The sequence below is a fragment of the Lepisosteus platostomus genome, chromosome 1 (assembly GCF_059453375.1).
Source record: "Lepisosteus platostomus isolate fLepPlt1 chromosome 1, fLepPlt1.hap1, whole genome shotgun sequence".
NCBI classification, from domain to species: Eukaryota; Metazoa; Chordata; class Actinopteri; order Semionotiformes; family Lepisosteidae; genus Lepisosteus; species Lepisosteus platostomus.
The window spans coordinates 78,456,064-78,471,251 of record NC_142611.1 but is presented as its reverse complement, the minus strand read 5'-3'; the positions used below and the strand labels follow the sequence as shown (position 1 = coordinate 78,471,251).

The following is a 15,188-nucleotide window of genomic DNA, read 5'->3' as shown; positions in this document are numbered from 1 at the left end:
TCCAGGGGTGCCATATAAATGGCTGACCCTGCGCAGTGACCCCAAGCTTTTCTCTCCCTGTCTGTGTGTCTCATAGAGAGCAAGCTGGGGTATGCAAAAAGACAAATTCCTAATACAAGAAATTGTATATGGCCAATAAAGTGATCTTATCACAGGGATGATTAACAACTCCTAAAAGAAAACCCACACAGAGGTGCCCCCTATTACTGACCAGGATGGAGGCAGCATCAAACACTGATGTACAGTAACAGTGTCTAGGGGGACAAAAGGTAGAAGCCAAAGGTGTGAATAATATTTATCCTGACTGAATACCTCAATAGTACATTAGATGGATAAAACATTTTACAGCATGACTTGTCTAACCTATAAATACCTATTGTTCCATGGTCCTCTTTCAATTCTATTCAACAATAAAATAATAAACGTTTAAACATGGCAATATGTGCTTCTCATTCTACAAATTTAGTTTTAGGCAGGTTATGGTTTTGTTAATGAAGATGGTACACATAAAGCTCAAGAGTGTGATGATATTGGATGAAGCCGACCTCTTGTTTGCAGCTGGGACCCAGGCATCATGTTTCTTCCCTAAAAACTGGTACAGCTTAACTATTACAACACTTTATTAATAATTAATAATGATAATAACAAATAATAATCTACCATCACACTGCACTTTAATCTCAAAGGGAGATCCTGGTGTCAATTAACTCTTCACTACTGTACCAAAGAGGTTATATTGGCCTCATTTGATGGTAGTGTACAGAGTTTATGTTGAGTTAATGTTATAAAAAAAGATATTGCTGCTCAGGAATATCTCTGAACAGAGACTATGAGGCGGCCCAATTCAAGTACTCAAAAGCCTCAAAGTGGACTTCATGAGCAGCTGTGAAGCGTAAACCAGAGAAATGTGTGTAAAACCTAAAACAGGAGGACCGTCCTTATGCAAAAGGTTGTGGGAGAAGGGAACAAGCTTCCCAGCCATGTTGTTGAAGCCGATTTAATGTGTGACAAAATATAGGGTAAAACTGACAAGGGCTTTACTAGGGGCCAAGAATTCTGTGCAGTCCATACCCTGTGTACGTTTCTGGGCTTCCATTTCAATTAGGAATGATAAATCACATACTCCTGAGACATTCTATACAGTAATTTTATAGCATTTTAATCCTGAAACATAAATCAAAATACAGTGTTAAATACATTTTGAGCTGTCTTATAACTGCAATGCAATACAATGCAATAAGCCAAGAAATTCTTTCATTATTCATAATTCTCATTTCAAAATGTGACATTATCCATTATGACACTCAATTGTGTTTTTAATGTACAGTGGATATCGGGTCTATACAACCTTATGGAAATTTCAGTTTTTGTTGATGTAAAGGCCTTAAACAAGACAAATCATGCCAGACTTTTTTTCACCTTAAATAACAACAATATATACAATAAGTGAAAAACAAATTGAGGAAAAATTAAAACAAAAAAAAACTTCCAATGTCTTGGTTGTGTAATTGTGCACACCTTTAACTAATGCTTTGTGGAAACACCTTTTGATTTGATTACAGCAGCAAGTCTGTTTGGATAGGTCTCTATCAAGTCAGCACCTGGATTTTGCCATTTTATCCTACTCTTCTTTGCAGAAGCTCAGTCAAATTGCAGGGGGCTCTCTTGTGCACAGCCCTCTTTAGCTCAGTCCACAGGTTTTATATAGGATTGAGGTCCAGGCTCTGACAGGGCCATTCCATTCGTTGGTTGGGTTGACTGTGTGCTTCGGACCATTGTCATGTTGAAAGGTCAAATTAGTTTTTAACTTCAGTTTTGTGGCAGAGGGCAGCAGGTTTTGCACCAGAATCTCTTGATATTTGGAGCTGGTCAATTTCCCCCATGTCCTGACCAGAGTCCCTGTCCCCACTGAAGAGAACCAGCCACCACCATGCTTGACTGTCTGGTAGGTCCTGTGTTTTTTGGTTGCTGAGCTGCGTTGGCTTTGCGCCAATCATATCTTTTGGAATTAAGGGCAAAAAAGTTGTACTTCGGTCTCATCATCGTCATCTCACATGGTTCTGGGAGATTGAATGTGTGTTCTTGCAAAATCTTTACAGGTTTGGATGTTCTTTTGTGTGAGAAACGGCTTCTGTCTTGCCACCCCACCCCCCAGCTCAGACTTGTGAAGAACACACGGAATGGTTGTAATAAGCAGGGAGTGGCCAGTTACTGCCATAAATTCCTGCAGCTCCTCTAAGAGCCTCTTGGTAGCCTCCCTGATGAGCTTTCTCCTTGCCCGGTCATCAATTGTTGGAAGGATGTCCTGATCTTTGCAATGTCCTGATGGTGCCATATTTCCTCCACTTCTTAATGATGGTCTTCACAGTGTCCCATGATATATGTCAAGCCTTCAAAAATCTTTTATGTCCCTCTCCTGATCTGTACCTTTCAACAATAAGATCCCATAAATCTTCTGTTAGCTCCTCGTGGACCATGGTTATCTCTGCACTAAGCAACCAAGAAACCTTCAAGGAAATACTACAGGAACAGCTGATTTTATTTAGGGCAATTACAGTCACTTCAGTTCATGTCAGGTGAAGGCAAATGACCTTTGTACATGATTTGGAATGTGATTGGTTAAATCTGAACACAGTTACAACCCCCTTTATAAAGGGTATGAACACTTATGCAACCAAGGCATTGAAACTTTTTTTTGTTAATTATTCTTCCTAAACATGATGCATTGGTTTTTTACTCAAATATTGTTGGTTACAAGATCTTATTAAAGGTCTGACATGATTTGTATTGATTTCAGCCTTTACATCAACAAAACCTGAAATTTCAATAAGGGTGTGTAGACGTTTGATTTCCACTGTACTACAACAATTCAGCCGCAGTTGTACAAAATCAATAACAATATCAACGACTTATACAGTATAATTCTAATGTTTATAATTGAGCTCGGTATTTTGCGATTACAAGTATGCAGATCTGATTGACTTAATATAACTTCAAAAACTGAAAGAAAGCCATGTAAATAGCACAGCTGTACAAAAAAGACAATCCGTTAAACAAAAAGACACTAACAAAGTCAACCTAGTGAATTTCTTCAGAATAACAAGAAAAACACAAAGCAGAAGACACAAGTAGAAACTATGTAGAAATGTACTGGAAAGCAAGAACAGGAAGCACTTTTTTTACCCAGAGAGTTTCAGCAGTATGGAACAAACTACCCTGCCGTGTTGTTGAAGCCGATGCCCTGGTTTCTTTCAAGAACCAGCTACAGTAGTTGAGATTTTTAGATCAATGGAATATTAACTATGAAATGGGCCAGATAGGCCAAAAGGCCTCCTACCAACCATAGTGGTGATGTATGCACATACAGAACACAAACGTTCAAGCACTAATGGCACATGGCACCCACTCCTGACTATTGCAAGAGAACTTTAAATATTGTTTAACTTTTAGATTTATACTGTTACCGGCAGCATCTGTGGGGTAGCTTGTCAAGTTTGAATTGAAAGCCACGTGTTCATACAATTTAATTGTTTCTGTAAGCCCCCTAGTTAAAAAACAAAACCACTCTGGAAAATGTGGATGTTGAAGAAGCCCAAATCAAAATTTCAATTAAAACACTTAAGTGTTAGCTGGAAGGTTCTTTTACAATTTATTTTTCTTTTTGCTTCAGTGATAAATACCAGCGATTGTATGTGCTTAAAACATGCATATGTGCATTTTCATCTGCATAAAACATTCTGGGACTCCCAGACTGAACACAGTGGCAGCGTCAAAATAAAAAAAAAAGTACCTTAACTTTAACGGCATTTCTTCCTTTCATCTACAAACCCATGTTTTGTTTTGTTTTTAATTTGAAGACTTCCACTTCCTCATGTATCTCCAAAGCAGGAAAGATACAGCAACGATTCCGATGGCTTGGACATAGTGGTTTCCGAGCAGATCACGGGCACTTCCCCCCCAGCCTCCGGGACGGCTCCCATGAGCCCGTCCTGGAGAGGATACTGAGCTTTCTGGCTCCCGAGACTCGGAGGGTCCCCTGAGCCTGTCGGGAGAGCTCTCCAGAGACGTGCGGATTTGTCCTGCATAATTGTCAGCAAAGGAGGGCTGAAAGAGACGCACTACGTTCTCCCTCACATCAGAGAGAGACAGAGAGTGCAATTCATTATTTGTTCTATATACATTTGTACTTCTATTGGTCTCTGGAAACTCATTGAAAACAGCTGGCACGTCTGTTGTTAAGTTGGGGTTTTCTTCCGCACTTCTGGTATAGTTTTGTGTTGGCCAGCTTGCTGTACTGGGTGCAGATCTTTCCATTGGCATCCTTGCAGCACCAGCAAAAGAAGTGTTGGGCAGGGCACTCTGAACAGGAGAGGAGACAGTGTTCTCAAAGGATGAGAAGTGATTCTCTTCAGGCTCATTGTGTTGAGGCTCCTGTCCAGAGGCTCCAGCAGACCGGTTACAATCAGAGCAGGAGGTATAGCTTGAGCTAATCTGAAGACGAGCAGAATCACCAGAATACAGCTCCTCTGGGATTGGAGGATGATCCACCTGGTAGTTAGCAGCGTGAAGAACCTGTGCATGAGCAAAAGAATGCAGTGTCCCAGGTTTACTAAGGAACTCGCCATCGTATGGGTTGGCCGAAGCCCCAGTGCTTGATGGGAAGAGGGGAATGGTAGTGGAATCGATGGCAGCTGGTCTTGTCTTCACTTGAGGTGTCTGCTGACTTGTGATGCCCTGGGCTGGTTGACTGTTTGTCCCCGCCTTAAAGACAAGAGACTCAGGATTAGACATATGCATGGATAATCATTTCAATTTATAACACATTATCAATCATGAAGCAACGCTGTCAAAACACTGATACTCACATTTTGTGTAACAGTTCTTCGACTAATCTAAAATTACATCTCCAGAAAGCTCAAAGAATCGCCTTATTGTGACTTACGATACAAACATACTGTACAGTAATATCAATTCTGTTGGCTTGTTCTGTTGTTCGTCAAATGTTCTTCCAAATCAGTAAAGTAAGGGCTCCTTGAAAAAAACATTTTGTTAAAAAAGTGCTCTTAAACACATGAGGCCAGTGCAGGCCTACCTTTTTATAGGAAAAGTATCAGAACATGCTTTTAGGAACTTAACGAGACAAGTCCACTCTGAGTGGGCTTTTAAAACAGAAGCTGAAAGCACTTCAACCTACAAAAGGTGAAATTTGTAGGCTATGTGCTTCAGAAGCTTTAGAACCCTGGCTGTCACACAGGGAAAGGACAGTCTCCATTCTTCTTTGCTGTGTGTGTTCTGGTGTGGGAAAAGACAAGGGCTAAACTAGGACGAAGTGGAAGCTCTTTAATACACATGCATATATAGAGTACTGGAGAAATTTCAAGTGCTTTAATTTCAATTTAAAGTATTTTGATTCTTTAAAGAGAATATGAAAGGGTATTAGCACACGGGTGAAGGTCATGTATGCACACAAGGCAGCAACAGAGCTGTTATCAATGACCACTGACCAATGACTTTGGGCGGAGTGGTGGCTCTGTGGCTAAGGATCTGCGTCTGCGACTGGAAGGTTGCCGGTTCAAATCCCGCGGCCGGCAGAGGAATCCTACTCCGTTGGGCCCCTGAGCAAGGCCCTTAACCCCAACTGCTCCAGGGGCGCCGTACAATGGCAGACCCTGCGCTCTGACCCCAAGCTCCTCTCCCTGTCTGTGTGTCTGTGTCTCCTTGAAGAAAAAGCTGGGGTATGCGAAAAGACGAATTCCTAATGCAAGAAATTGTATAGGGCTAATAAAGAAACATTACACATTACATTACACTGTTTAAATGGGGGAGGAACTAATTAAAGAAGGAGTCTCTTGGCGAGAACATGGTAAGATCAATCCTCTGTTAGGACCAGTTATTGGGGGAAATGAAAGTCAGTGGCAGAAGGATAGGTGCTTGCTAGTCAACACAGCCGTTTAAGAAAAACTCTTTCCATCCTGGTTAGTATTTACGGTAACGGTTTACTCCTTGGAAAGGAAGCACAGTTTGCTCTCCCAAGGAACACTGCTCAGTTAGGAGGGCTGGGATGTTCCCAGAGCTTTATAAGGAACGGTCCGTTCCTGGAAAATAAGTAATAAGGGAAACCAAGTACAGTGGGGAGAGTTGAAGGCAATGGAAAACCTGGCTGCTACTGGTTATTGAGAAGGTGGTGATTGAGAAGCATCCCTGGCCAAACAGGATGAGTCAGGCAAGTTAAGGTCACGACAGGTTAAATAAGAATGAAGTAGAGAGGAGACCAGGGCAGATGTTTATCTCCCCTGAAAGGGGGCAGTTGCATTTGGTAGAATCCAAGAAGAGGTTTGTGTGTTGGGGGTGGAAGACCCCCCTGGGCTCGTTATAAAAGACCTGACTTCTAGGGATTCTTGTGGGGTGTACATCTGCTGGTTAAAAGGCTGGAGGTCACCAAGGAACCCTGCATCACACACGTTTGCTGGTTTTAAGAGAGGCGGTAGACAAGGACCAGTCCAGAAGCAAACCAGAGCAGAGTTAAGGGACAGCTCCTGTAAGACAGCCTGGGGAAAGTACACCAGTCTCACCGCAGGTACCGAGACACTTCCTCATGAGGAGAAATACAGATAGCAATAACGCCAGAAGGGTTATATGTAGGGCTGGGCGATATGGCCAAAAACATTATCACAATAAAAATTTTCATATCAGTCGATATTGATAATTATCACGATAAATGTCAAATCATTATTTCTTTCAAGTTTAAATGCAGATTTTTTCTCCTGAGTGAAAGTTGAAGAAACCAGAAAGTTAATTGGTAAATTAAACAACTCTTTGAGCTGGTCGTTGGCAGTACTACATTTGCTTCAGTGTCGCTCATTTCTCCACTCTAACTACAGTCCTGTCAGCCACCACTGTGTGGGTAAACAACACCACGTTAGCTGTCCGGTCTGCGACACGCACGCGCACTCGCGCAGTATTTTGTGCCCATGCGTATATCATGCGCAAAGCATAAACATATATATCAAACATTTATCGAACCTTTGTTAAAATTATATAGAGGAAAATTATATTGTGATAATTATCGTTATCGAATTATCGCCCAGCACTAGTTATAAGGAGAGAAAACAAAGGTTATACTGAGAGAGAACTGAATCTTCCTCAGCAACCAGTGAAGTTCAGGGCATCACTGAAGGCTGAAAGTCCGTTCCTGAAGGTAACGTGGCTCTACGCCATTGTGTCGGGAGATTTTGGGTTACGGCAGTGGTTCCCAGTTCTGGTCTGGGTGACCCACACTTCGTGGGATTTCATCCCATCCCACCTTCATTCATTCACTGAAGCCTTATTTGACCAAAGACGTTGCTGCAATTTAATATTTGCATTTTATTTCTAGTCACATTTTTGGGATTTTATTTCACTTTAACAGTTAAAGCTGCAACATTTTTAAGACCCGGGAACAAACAGTCCAAATCGTTCTTATTATTAAATCAATGAAGGGTCTGACTGTGTATCCAAGGGCTCGGCTACAACACAAACCAACAGCTGTGTGGGTCACCAGGACAAGGATTGGGAACCACTGGGTTACAGTCTCCTGAACAAAGGTTTCCCACCTTTCGTTGGTCTCTAACGCTTATGATCATCACGTTGTGGAAAGCTTGTCAGGAATGAGGAAAAAATAAATGATGCAAAGTACAGATGAATCCTAAAGGAAAACCTGCTTGAGATGCTCAAGAATCTAAAACTGGGTCAAAATGTCACATTTCTCTAAGGCAAAACCTCACACACAAGGACATAGCCATCCTGTCTTGATTTCAGTAAGGCTTAACGATTACTGTCCATCAATTTTCCCCTGGGAACATTTTTGGGTAAGGGGTGAATACTCCTGCATGGCACTATGTAAATATTCATTACATTAACACAGCGATTTTAAAATAACTGTCTTGCAGCAATACTCCTTCATGGCACTGTGTAAATATTCATGACACTAACACAGCGATTTTAAAATAACTGTCTTGCAGCAATACCCGTAATTTGTCTAAACTTGCGTGGTGAATGTCTTTATTCTCACTGCATGATCAATAAAGAAAACTACACATCCCAGAGGACACCTCTGTCTCAATGAATCAGGAAAGACGACAAAGATCAGATTCAAGACAATCAGTGCAGCTGAAACTATGCAGGAAAATGGTGAAAAGAACAACACACGAGTGAAACCTACCACCTTTCCTCTGTCAGTGACATTCTTCGCAGGAGTGACCATCTCGTGTGCTGCAGCAGCCGGAGAGGCAGTTTCTTGATTGGAGGACTTCGCCGCTGACTGATCCCGACAGACAGGGGGCGCCACCGAGCCAGAGGGAGCAGCAGCAGCAGGGGGCAGGGGGGTCTCAGCTGTGGAAACCGGTGACTGGACAGGGAGAGGGGGAGAGGCGACTGAAGGGTGGACCTCTTGTTGGGGTGCCGAGAGAGCAGCTGCTGGAGCAGGCGGAGGGGCGTGGCGAGGAGGCGGCGCACCGCCGGCGGGAGTTTCAGCAGGGGGCGCCGCTGGGAACGGACCGGGGTTTCCAGTGGGCGGACTGGGGTGCTGGGGAGGAGGGGGGGGGCTCCCAGCTGCAGCAGCGGGCGGACGTGGCTGACGAGGAGCTATACAGTACAGGGGAGGAGATACCGTTACACTTCCAGGCAGGAATGGGAGAAATTCAATTAATTAAATAATGAAGACTAAAACGTTTGTTGATCAGGTAATTAACTGCTATAGCAATATTTTAATCCCAAAATACTTTGCAAAAGACAAAGCCACAAAGCAACTGCATTCTTCTAGACGTAAAGAAATTTGTTAAAAACCTTAACTGCTTTTGAATTATTGTTTGACTGCATACCTGCCCCTGTTTCCATCTATCTGTATGTCCGTCTCTGTGCGTTTCTGTGTCCACCTCTGTGGGTCTTTATCTCTGTGTGTGTCCTACCCTGGTGCTTCAGATTTTCACATTTTCTTTTTTTCCTTTTCATAACAGTTCTAAAAATAAAGTCGGGGGCTTAAGCATTTTCAAATTATTTTAAAGTCCTATAAAGATTTTTTTTTTTAATTTGACCAATTCGGTAAAATGTGCCACTGCCTTATTTCGATCCGTTTATTAACTGAAGCCCATTGTTAACGGATGCCTTACTGGTTATTGCTTGAATGAAAAAATAATAATAATAATTAATAATTGCTTACACTTAGACAGCGCTTTTCTGGAAACTCCATTCAAAGCTTTACAGGTAATGGGGACTTCTCCCCAGCCATACCGCGCCAGAACGCTCCCCACACACCAGCTCTCAGTGGGGAGGAGAGCAGAGTAATGAAGCCAGTTCAGAGATAGGGATTATTAGGAGGCCATGAGTGGTAAGGGCCAATGGGAAATTTGGCCAGGACGCCAAATATTTTTCATCTTTTCTGCACTTCTAGCCAGTAGAGGCTATCAGAGCAAGTCCTAGGTTCTTAATTTATTCAAACTATGAATGCCTGCACTACCTGTTAAGCAAGCAATTATGCAGTTAAAGCAGCTGTAATTACTGGTGTATATTACTTATACTATACTTACAGTACTTACTGTATCGAGCTAGAAGTGACTCATATTTGTCTTTCAGCCCCTGAGCGAGGATGCTTTGCTCGGTCCCCTCCAGTGCATGAATTAAAATGGGTGGCCAATTCTCCCGGCGTCTCAGGCAATCCAGTAGATGCTGCATGGCGACGCGATCGCCTGAGCTATCTTTTTTGGCCACAATTTCTTCCTTAAAATAAACACAAATAGGCATTACTTGGGCTTTTGGATTATACAGTATGTTGTATTAGATGAGATATAAATGACCAAAGAGCAAAAGATCCAACGACCAGTTCCATGGAAGTTAAACTGATCAAAACAAGGTGCTGAAATCGCTGAAAGTGAAATGCAATCGTCATACACTGTGAATACAGTATTTCAAATGATTTTTCTGCAAATGTAAAAACATTTTCATGTTAATTACTTTTTAAAATGTACATTGTTTCATAGCTTTATATTTATGTTTTTCAACCAACAAAAACCAACAGAACATTTCCGCCGAAATTGTTATTCTGGACTTTCGGCTGATGCAGCTCAATTACAGAGGCCCTGGTCTGTTTATGCAAAGCAGTGATGGGTGTTTTTTAGCCTCATATAAGTAAACCTTAATCTTTGATGTTGATTTTGTCAACTGCAGTAAGTCTTCACTGTGAGGAAAAACGCTCTGCAGCCATGAAATGAATATTAAGTAATTAATGACTAATTAATCAACAGATAATTAAATGAAACAAATGGTAACTCAGTTTTTTTTAAAATAAATACTATATACAATTGAAAACGTACCTTATCTGACTCAGTAAGGCAGTAAAGAAAAGGCAGGATCTCCATCGGCTTGACTTTAGACACAAACGGCTCCATGTTGAGCCGAAGGTACTCTTTGTACAATTTGTCACTTACAAATGTCATCTTGAGTTACCTAAAATAACACAGCCTGAAGGAAAATATGACAGATTGCTTAGTAACAGTAAATCATTCTGATAACCAATCGAACACAACTTTTCCCATAAATAACATTCTACAATTAATAACCTTTAATTTTCCAAGTGGCTTTCACAGTCCATCATTTCAAGGCAGTGTACAATAAAACCATCAAACAAAATAATAAATATTAATAATAATAATAATAATAATAATAATAATAATTCCTTACACTTATATAGCACTTTTCTGGACACCCCAAAAACGCAAAAAGGCATTTATAGGTAATGGGGACTCCCCTCCACCACAACCTCTGTGCAGCCCCACCTGATATTGCAACAGCAGCCCGTACTGTGCTCACAGTACACTCACCACAGGTACACTCACTCTCAGTGGGGAGGAGAACAGTGTGATGACGCCAGTTCTTTGATGGGGATTGTTAGAAGGCCCACTGGGAAATTTGGCCAGATTGCCAGGGTTACACCACTACTCTTTTCAAGAAATACCCTGGGATTTTTAATGACCACAGAGAGTCAGGACCTTTACATCTCATCTGAAGGACTGTGCCTTTTTACAGCACGGTGTCCTCCTCACTATACTGGGGCATTAGGACCCACACAGACCACAGGGTGAGCGCCCCCTGCTGGCCCCACTAACACCTCTTCCAGCAGCAACCTTAGTTTTCTTAGGTCTCGCATCCAGGTACTGATAATAATGTATAATGTTTCTTTATTAGCCCTATACAATTTCTTGCATTAGGAATTCATCTTTTCGCATACCCCCATTCTCCATGGAGACACAGACAGGGAGAGAAGCTTGGGGTCAGAGCACAGGGTGTTAAGGGCCTTGCTCAGGGGCCCAACGGAGTAGGATTCCTCTGCCGGCCGCGGGATTTGAACCGGCAACCTTCCAGCCACAGGCGCAGATCCTGAGCCACAGAGCCACCACTCCACCCCTATGACCAGGCTCACACCTGCTGAGCTTCAGTGGATTGGCAGTTGTGAGTTGCTGGGTGACAACAGAAATAGATGTCAACAAATTAAAACTTAGAGGATAAAAGTGAGCCTGAAGATGGGATTTGAAAGTGGAGACTGACTTGCGAGATCTAACATGGGCTGGGAGATCATTCAGTCCTGCAGCAGCAGGAGAGCAAGCTCTGGTCTCCCAGTGCCCGGAGCCTCGTGTGGGGAACTGGAGTGTGCAGCTGTGGAGGGGGTTCAGCTCACTGCTGCAGTCAGGAGACAGACTGTTCAAGACCTTCAAGGTGAGCAGCGGGATTGTGAATCTTATTCTGAAATCTACTGTGCAAGGAAATTAAGGCAGGTGATATAAATGCTCATGCATTTGAATTTAAATTAAAATGTGAGCAGCTGAACAAGCTGCAACTTGTTAAAAAACATATGTGGAAACACCCACAAGATCTGCATTATTTTAATCCAGCCAGCAAAAGACAAAAGCATGCATTCGTTTTTCAGCATCAGACTGGGAAAGATAGTATGGATGCACAAAATATTACAAGACTTTAAAATATTCATAAAACTGCACAAAATCAACTTGGACAACAGTGCAAATATAGGTTTCAAAAAGCAACCCACGATTCCTCACCTGAGTACCTGGATTGACACCAAAATATGACTCAAAGTTAACATGTAGATATATTAAAATTATATAAATTATAAAGGAACAAACACATTTTTTATAGTTATGATTTAAAATAACAACAAAGCAGATCTGACAATACCAAAAATCCTCTCTAATCTATGTTCAACAGAGTCAAAGGCAGAACTCAAGTCCAACAGGACAAGAATGGATAAAAATAGTCATTTGTCATCAGTCATTAGCGAATAATTAGTAACCCTAACAAGTCTGAACCCTCATTACAAAGGCTCTCATGTTAGGTTTTATATCAGCTGATAATTGAAGGGCAGGCTAGACTTTCTTTTTTAACAGAGGAAGTGTAAAAAGGTGTAAAGTTTAAAAGTGTGCACTTAAAAGAAATCTCAGTTCTGCATACTGATTACGTTTAATAATAAACATTCGGATAATTTTAGATTACAATTAAGGAAATGAGAGCACTCTAAATTATTTCCTCAACTGACCTTCCTATACTGATGTGCAGCCCTGGAGCGGGTTTCTTTACCTGGACAAAATCATAGGACCAGCAACACCTGACTGGGCCAAGACGTTAGACAGATAAGGAAAAGAAGGATAAATCATTTCTATTAAAAGTAATTTGATCAGCTTGTTGAAGCCCAAGGAGCTCTGAAGTGGAAGGGGTCTCACTCGATCTCCCACGAGGTGCAGAATTCCCTGAGATGTAGCACAGCTGCCATTTCGCAGCAGTAGATCACTAACAGCCTGCTGCAGTGAGGACATGTTGACCTACAGTACCGGGGAAAAGCAGGTACCCCAGGGCTGACGATAAAGCCTGGGTCATAAATTCAGCCCAGATATTTAGGTTAGCGATAGCGCTCTTTCAGTAACATGGGTATTCAGGATCCTACTTTAAAAGCGCACCCCACAGACAGAACCTCCAACAGCAGTATCCACTATCACCCCACTTAAGGATTGGTCTGAATGTCCGGGGGACCTGCCTACTGGTCCACTATCTTTGTCATGCTTCTAGAGTGACCTGGGTACCTCTGCCAAAATACTGAGAAGAAACAGCTTTACTGTGTTTTCAAATGATCAGGCCGTGGGCTTTTTATCTCTGTGCTTCCCCGTGTATCTATCGGTTTCTGAGCAGAACTTGTCTATTCACGTTAACACTCAGTCATTTTATGTCAAGCAGGTTTTTTAACGCTTTTGTGGTCTAAGGAACAAATACCGCATGATAGTGATAAAGCAGGGAGGAAGCTGGCGGACATCTCGATGAATTACTACCAACGATTTTAAACTTGCCAGCGTCATAAACGTTTAAGACGCGGCGCTTTTCGACCGCAATGACGGGACACATCAGGTCACACATCAGGTCTGCCACCTTACTGTCCTGACCTGTCAGACTCGTGTTATTTCCCCGCCTCACTCCAAGCGGGGCAGAATGGCAGGGGTACACTTCTCCTGCAGCACGGAAGTAATAAAATGGATTTCTTCCATCGTTGAGGTATTTCATATGCAAAATGTTTTGTAAGTTTAAGTAAATACTCTTGGTCTCGCACGTAGCCGCTACGTTCTTGCAACTGGATTATACGGGGGGGAATCCCCACCAAAAATATTTGGAGCAGGAAACGGGACTTCAAAAGAGCCACATACAGAAAAAGGTCATGCACAAAATTTGCTGAGACTAAACTTGCTTGATTGCCTGTTCCGTGTGCTCAGATGCATGTTTTAAAGCGTTCGACTCATGAGTACCCGAATGGGCATTTATCATTTTGTACCCAGAGAAACGAAGCTAAAAAACAATAATTCCTCACCCTCTTGTTGTCCGTAAACCGCTTCCTTCTCGCGTTTTAAGCACAAATCCCACCCATGAATCTTACTGGCTGCTTCTGCAGCGTCGGCCCCACAGTGGAAGAGCGTCTTTACGTCAAAATACATCATGCCGCACGCAAAAAATAGAAACTGCTGTAAGACGAAACTAGGTTTTCGTCTGTAGTCTGACTTTTTTATGGCCGCAATGGAAGGGCGGTGTTAACTTTAATGGTTATTATAAAAAAAACAGTGACCTTCGGTTATTATTTGTTATACTATTGACTTGTATTTATGGTTCGTGAGTGCCGAATTAAACACTTTTTGCGGTACCGTAAAATCTCTTATTTGCAAGTTCCAAAAACTGATAGGATTAAAACGCACTGTGGACTCAGAGTATAAGGGAATAACTTGTGCGTGTCGGCTACTGAAGACTAGCCTGTTTTTGTGACCATTCAGAAACCACAGAGGTCATAATAAAAATAATTACTTTTTTTTTCTTTATTTCCAAACCAACATCTCACGATTGAAAACATTCTCCCAATCAGTAAACATTCTAGCAAGGTACGAAACTAACAAGCAATAAAAACTTTCCGGACGGCGGTGATTGTCCATTATCAATCTGTGCAGGTGGATGATGGGGCTGGATTTGCACACTTGAAGAGTCCCTCCCAGCCCCACCACTTGCTTTTGTCCATTAGTCCCTGTACAGGGCCCACAGTCCTCTCCAGCACCCCCTCGCCGTGGGGAAACCCCATTTGGCGACGTAGCGCTTCATCCTCCTCCTGAGGTCCCCAGGATCCTCTCCTCCAGCTCCCTCGCTCCCCAGTCTGCGCTGTCCCGGGTGAGAGTGCTCCTCGCGTCCCACAGGCCTTGCTTTGTCAGGGACAGCAGCAGCCACAGCAGGAACTGCATCCCCTTGTCCACTCCGGTGGGTGCCAGCCCCAGCAGGATGTGCTGGTGACTGAGCACCGTTCCTGCTCCCAGGAGTCGCATGATGTTGTCCATTCTGCCCTACACCGCCTTGGCGAAGGGGCAGCTCCAGAACACGTGCTCCTGAGTCTCCTCGATGAAACACGTGTCCCGGGGGCAGTGCGGGTTCCTGGTGAGTGAGTGTCTGTAGAAGACCTCTCTGGTCACCAGCCTCTTGTGTACGGCCATGCAGCTGAGATTCTTCAGCTTGTTGCCCAATCCCAAGACTTGTTTGGGAACCCGCAGCCTTTTGTCGGCGACCAGCTGTCCCCTCACCTCCTTGTACAGGGCTCTGGGGTTGTTGCAGAGCTCTGGCTGTCTTGTGGC

General features: G+C 42.8%; 1 protein-coding gene across 4 annotated transcripts; it reads right to left on the bottom strand.

The window, feature by feature from the left end:
• Positions 1-1,133: 1,133 nt before the first annotated feature.
• LOC148678976 (uncharacterized) lies at positions 1,134-14,020 on the bottom strand. Of its 4 annotated transcripts, none has more exons than XM_088638193.1 (5): positions 13,895-14,020; positions 10,347-10,494; positions 9,564-9,753; positions 8,201-8,622; positions 1,134-4,761 (listed from the first exon to the last, which is right to left on the bottom strand). In XM_088638193.1, exons 2-5 carry the CDS (start codon positions 10,467-10,469, stop codon positions 3,847-3,849), a joined length of 1,650 nt encoding a protein of 549 aa, XP_088494319.1. In that variant the 5' UTR covers positions 10,470-10,494; positions 13,895-14,020; the 3' UTR covers positions 1,134-3,846. The 4 variants fall into 4 exon arrangements, with proteins under 4 accessions (XP_088494319.1, XP_088494320.1, XP_088494321.1 ...); XM_088638194.1 differs by having other exon boundaries at positions 9,573-9,753; XM_088638195.1 differs by lacking the exon at positions 13,895-14,020 and having other exon boundaries at positions 9,564-9,749; positions 10,347-10,486.
• Between the last annotated feature and the right edge of the window lie 1,168 nt (positions 14,021-15,188).

Coding starts and splice junctions, on each gene's coding strand:
- LOC148678976 (XM_088638193.1), bottom strand. CDS start 10,469: ATGACATTTGTAAGTGACAAATTGTACAAAGAGTACCTTCGGCTCAAC. Junction 8,623..9,563: donor AGCTCGATACAGTAAGTACT/GTAAGTATAGTA, acceptor TGTACTGTATAG/CTCCTCGTCAGCCACGTCCG. Junction 4,762..8,200: donor TCACTGACAGAGGAAAGGTG/GTAGGTTTCACT, acceptor CTTGTCTTTAAG/GCGGGGACAAACAGTCAACC.